The 6,151-nt window shown below is 34.0% G+C and overlaps 1 protein-coding gene across 1 annotated transcript in view; it reads right to left on the reverse strand.

The window, feature by feature from the left end:
• Positions 1 to 1,568: 1,568 nt before the first annotated feature.
• LOC107847384 (alpha-amylase 3, chloroplastic) overlaps positions 1,569 to 6,151 on the reverse strand; it is a 28,644-nt gene continuing 24,061 nt past the window's right edge. The window contains exon 13 of the mRNA XM_016691589.2: positions 1,569 to 2,146. Within this exon, the coding sequence (XP_016547075.2) occupies positions 1,988 to 2,146 (159 nt within the window). The 3' untranslated portion in view covers positions 1,569 to 1,987. The remainder of the gene's footprint in view (positions 2,147 to 6,151) is intronic.

Genomic DNA, 6,151 nt, shown 5'->3' on the forward strand with positions numbered 1-6,151 from the left:
ATGGACAAAAAAGGAAAGGAGTGATATCACTAATAATATTTCATATATGTTAAGTTTTTTTCATATGAAAAAATAATATTTATGCACTTTAATAAAAATGACAAAGAATTCAATGTGTGAATAACACAAATAGTTATTTAGAATTGTTATAACGTGAAGATGAAATTGAAGTGGATTATGTCGTTTAACTTATATTAGTAGTGCTGAAATGATTCATTAGAAATGTTAATTAACTCAGAGTGTCATCCTTTGCTTGAATCTATAGAGCGCGAAGCGCGTACACCTAAACTAGTTCCTAAAAAAAATAAATGGCTATGATGGACAAAAAAGGAAAGGAGGAGTGATATCACTAATAATATTTCATATATGTTAAAGTTTTTTTCATATGAAAAAATAATATTTATGCACTTTAATAAAAATGACAAAGAATTCAATGTGTGAATAACACAAATAGTTATTTAGAATTGTTATAACGTGAAGATGAAATTGAAGTGGATTATGTCGTTTAACTTATATTAGTAGAGCTGAAATGATTCATTAGAAATGTTAATTAACTCAGAGTGTCTTCCTTTACTTGAATCTATAGATATATTTTCAACAACATTATATATATATAAAAATTGATAAGGTGGTGTATAATTTTTCTATGATTAATATTTGCACTTCTCATTTTTCTATTCTTCTTTTTCAGATTTTTCGCTTTATTGAATTTTTTATTCACCCTAACCTATGGACTAATAGAAGTCTCAAAAATAAATATAGCACATAAGCATAAATAATCTTTGCATAAGCCTGAACCAACTACGAGCAACAATGTTCTTCATCATACATTTGAAATCATTCTTTCAAAATAACTCAAATTATTTTGCAGATCAAAAATAGGTAAGTAATGATTTTAACTATGATGCAATATTTTGTCTTTTGTTTCTTTTTAATCAAAATCTAACTCATTTAAATTTGAGGACTAAAACAATTTAATTTATATATTTAATAAAAAATATGTCATAATTAAATAAAAGTTTTATGATCGCGCGAAGCGCAAACCAATTCATTAGTATACGAATAAAATTAGTCATCCACATTCTGAACTCACAACTCTAGATCCTAAATTCGCATCCACATTCTGAACTCACAACTCTAGATCCTGAATTCGCGTCTATACATCCTCAACTTTGGAGCTTTTTATAAAAGCATCAGTAGCTAAATCAGTAACGCGGTTATTTTCGTAACATGTAACACTACTATTCTGAGCAAGGAATGCTTGATTTAGTAATACAAATACAAATATAATACTCCCTCCGTTTCGTTTTAGTTGACCCTCTTTATAAAAATATTTATTTCAATTTAGTTATCCCTTTTAATGAAATAAGAGTATTTTGTTATGTTCTTCCAATACTATCCTCAATATTAAATGACCAAACAAAATATATGTACTCAAATTTATACTTTCTAAGTATAATTAATAAGGCTAATTTAGTAAACTAAGCCCCTAATAAATATTTTTTTAAGGGAAGTGTCGAGTCAAAAAGGGTCAACTATTTTGAAACGAGGAAGTAATAGAGCATCAATCGGCAAATTCTAGTATTTATACAAAACAAATTGTGTATATCGCCAATATGACAAAAGTTTACATCATACAATTTTTACAATGCCTTTTTATCTTCTGAGAAGGCAATATAATGCAGTGGTATCTATCATATACAATTTTTACCACTCTCTATATAGCGTACATGGTGATTTCTCCACTACAATAATATTAATAGCAACAGTGGCGTAAACATCATTAGTTCTACTCACTTCCAGGTAACCCTATGTACTTGCTATTTTTACTCCGACAACATAAATTCACACTACATAGTGCTGCAGTACATTCTTTTTACGACATTATCTCCTCTCATCTCCAGTCATTTGGCAAATAAATTTGCAATGCTAAACCCAAACATGTCCGAATAGTAGTCAATTGGTACAGGAAAGAGGGTGAATATTTTCATGATAATTCCCAAACCTTGTAATCGTTACCCTCAGCAGCCATTTTCCATCTCTGATGTCCACCTGGAGGCTCATAGTGGCCTGGTCCTATTTTAACAGCCAATTTATCATCAATAACTGCTGCATAAACATCCCTCTCGGCCTTTGTTATTTCCACCTGATCACACACAAAGCTTAGTATATTAGGAATAGTGGCCCTCTGCATCCATAATAGGAAAAGATATATTGATAATGGCCATAACAGAATTTTACAACGAGTAATTAAGTATTCGAATTACTAATGATTATAGAGAGGAGGAAGGACTTGCACAGGGTGTTCCTAGATCTAGAAAAGGCGCATGGAAAAGTCCCTAAGAGGTTTTATGGAAGTGCTTGCTTGGAGGCTAGAGGTGTGTACATGTAGCATACACTAGGTCGATTAGAGACATGTACGATGGAGCCAAGACTCGAATAAGAACAGAAAGTGGAGACTCAGAGCCCTTTCAAATGTTGATGGGGTTACACCAAGGAACAACCCTCGGCCTGTTTATTGCCATGGTGATGGATGTATTGACACAACAAACTTAAAGGTGAGGTGTCATGGTGTATGTTGTTAGCGAATGACGTAGTTTTGAATGATGAGACTCATGAAGGATTTAATGCTAAGTTGAAAATTTGGAGGCAGATGTTGGAGTCTAAAAGGTTTTAAGTGGAACAGGACCAAAATGAAATATCTGGAGTGCAAGTTCAATGAGGTGACATATGAGGCTCACGTGGAAGTGCGGTTTGACACACAGATCATCCAAAAAAAGAGGTAGTTTCAAATATCTGAAATTGAGAGATTGACGACAATGTCACTCACCGTATTGGTGCAGGGTGGATGAAATAAAAGCTTGCTTCTAGAGTCTTGTGTCACAAGAAGGTGCCTCCTAAACTTAATGGCAAGTTCTACAAAGTGGTGGTCCGATCAGCTTTGTTGTATGGCGCCGAGTATTGATCGGTCAAGAATTCTCAAATCCAAAGGCTGACGGGGGTGGAGATGAGGATGTTGCAATAGATGTCTGAGTTAACTAGGAGAGATAGGATTAGAAATGAGGATATTCGAGATAAAGTGGAAGTGACGTCGGTGGAAGATAAGAGCGAGAAGTGAGGTTGAGATGGTCCGTACATGTGATGAGGAGATGGCGGTGTAAGGATTTAATAGATTGTATAACCTAAACAATCTAATATGTAATCCTACCAATAACTCAGAAATGTGGAACTACATGATTTTCACATAAACAATATTGCAGTAATTCAGCAATAGAATTACTTACCTGAATTCTCCATATTAGCGAAAGCACAAAAGAACAGAGGTATTGTTTCTCTCTCTTACCTTACGTTTCAGAATAATATTTGATGGAGCTTATTCTTTTTTTGGCAGAAAGAGGACCCCTTTTATAATACAGGGAATAGTCAGTTATGTTTTCACGTTCCATCAACGTGATTTGTGGGATATAACAATTATCCCACTTAAGTAGTTATCCCACTAACAGTCAGTAATTATCCCACTAACAGAGTAGTCAGTAGTTTAATCCTACTAGGTAACTACCCCATACAGATTTAAGATTTATCTTATTCAATTATTATTAAACCAGCATATAAATTAATTATGTGGGCCATAGAAATCACTTTGTGGGAATACACTGGGTCTGTTGTTGTTGTTATTGATGTGGGCCATAGAAACTTACATTCTCCCATTTGGCACACACAATGTTAATTTAGTGGTTTAATATGTACGTCAATCATCTGCACAATTAACGTTAAATCCAACATCATTTTTCATTATTAAATAAATCAACTAAAATGAGTCATGGCAGTTGTACGTCACTTTACTTGACATAATTCCTTCCATGTACTACAATATTAGTCTATTACCTAACATAACCTTTCAAATACATAATAGGTCCAATAATAATACTTTTCATCTAAGTCAGAACCTATCATCATCATTCACAATATTATGTATACAAGAGAAAACAGGTAACAATAGAAACATATATAATTTGAGCTCAAAGTGTCAATTACATAAACATAATAAAGTCTTTACATAAAATTATTCATTGCTATCAATAAGACCCATCCTTCCAACATGTTCAACAAAGGTTTTGGGCGGTAATCCTTTCGTCAAAGGATCAGCAATCATCAGCTTGGTGCTAATCTATTCAATTGACACTTTATGTTTCTGGACTTCTTTAACCGAAAAGTATTTCAATTCCATATACTTAGCACCTTTTGAATACTTATCATTTTTAGAGAAGAAAATTGCAGCGGTATTATCACAACGGCCTAGCTATATTGTCGACTAGTCCAAGTCTCGAAATAAAATTCCGCAACCAATTAGCCTGGACTGTGGCCTCAAAGCATGCCACAAACTCAGCTTTCATAGTGGATGCAGTTATAACAGACTGCTTCACACTCTTACATGATATTGCTCCTCCACCTAACAGAAACAAATATCCAAATGTGGATTTTCTTGTATCCACACAACCAGCATAATCTGAATCTGAATATCTAACCACATCTAGATGATCAAATCTTCTATAAGTGAGCATATGATCTTTCGTTCCTGGTAAGTATCGCAACACTTTCTTTGCAGCATTCCAGTGATCCATTCCAGGATTACTTTGATATCGGCCCAGCATTCCAACAACAAAACTGATGTCTGGTCTTGTACATGTTTGGGCATACATTAGACTCCCAACTATTGATGCATAAGGAATATCTTTCATTTGTTTTCGTTCCAAGTTATTCTTTGGACATCGATTGAGACTAAACTTATTAGAACAAGACTTGATGAGCATTTTTCCATTCTAAATCTCTCTAATACTTTATTAATATAGGTTTCCTGAGACAATCCCAACAATCCTTGTGATCTATCTCGAAATATTTCTATTCCAATCACATAGGATGCCTCTCCCATATTTTTCATTTCAAAGTTATTAGAGAGATATTTCTTGGTATCATGCAATAAACCAAGATCATTAGCAGTAAGCAAGATATCATCAACATACAAGACTAACATAATAAACTTACTCCCACTGACCTTTAGATATATACACTGATCAATAGTGTTTTCTTTAAATCCAAAGGTACAATCGTTTCATTAAACTTAAGATACCATGTCGGGAAGCTTGTTTAAGTACGTATATTGACTTCTCAAGTTTACACACCATGTGTTCCTTTCCTTTAATAAAAAATCCCTCAGGTTGATTCATATAAACTTCTTCCTCCAAATTTCCATTCAAAAAAGCTGTTTTCACATCCATTTGATGTAGCTCTAAGTCATAATAAGCTACCAAGGCCATTATAATTCTAAGTGAATCTTTTCTAGAGACAGGTGAAAACGTTTCTTTATAGTCAATGTCATCCTTTTGAGTGAAACCTTTGGCAACAAGTCTGGCCTTCTGACGTTCGATATTGGCAGTTTAGTCGCGTTTGGTCTTAAAGACCCATTTACACCCAACTCTTTTGAAACCTTCGGGTAATTCAACAAGGTCCCAAACTTCATTCTGTTTCATAGATTTTAACTCATCTTTCATAGTATATATCCATTTATCAGAATTATTGCTTTCAATGGCTTGTGAAAATAAAACTGGATCATTATCAATTCCCAAGTCAGTTTCTGACTCATGTAGATATACCAAATAATCATCAGAAATAGCAGATCTTCGTTGTCTTTGAGATCTTCTTGATGCTACTTCTTGTGGTTCATCAATTATGGCTTCATTATGATTGGTAGGAACATTAATTTGTTGTTCTTGTTGATTACTTTGTTGTGCAACAACTTCAGGAACAACAAATCTAAAAGAAGTACAGGGTAGAGGAATTCGCACCCTAGCTTCTTTAATTTCCACATTATGTGGTTCTTCACTCCCACTAACCTCGCCATTCTCAATGAACCTAGCGTTTCTAGTTTCAACTATTCTCGTACTATGATTAGGACAGTAAAATCTATTCCCCTTTGATTTTTCTGGATAACCAATGAAGAAGTCACTGGTTGTTCTTGAATCCAGTTTCTTTTCTTGTGGATTGTATACTCCAACTTCTGTCGGGCAACCCCAAACATGTAGGTGCCTCAAACTAGGTTTCCTACCAGTCCACAGTTCAAAAGGTGTCTTTGAAACTACTTTACTAGGAACCC

Source organism: Capsicum annuum, chromosome 11 (genome assembly GCF_002878395.1).
Source record: "Capsicum annuum cultivar UCD-10X-F1 chromosome 11, UCD10Xv1.1, whole genome shotgun sequence".
Classification (NCBI taxonomy): domain Eukaryota; kingdom Viridiplantae; phylum Streptophyta; class Magnoliopsida; order Solanales; family Solanaceae; genus Capsicum; species Capsicum annuum.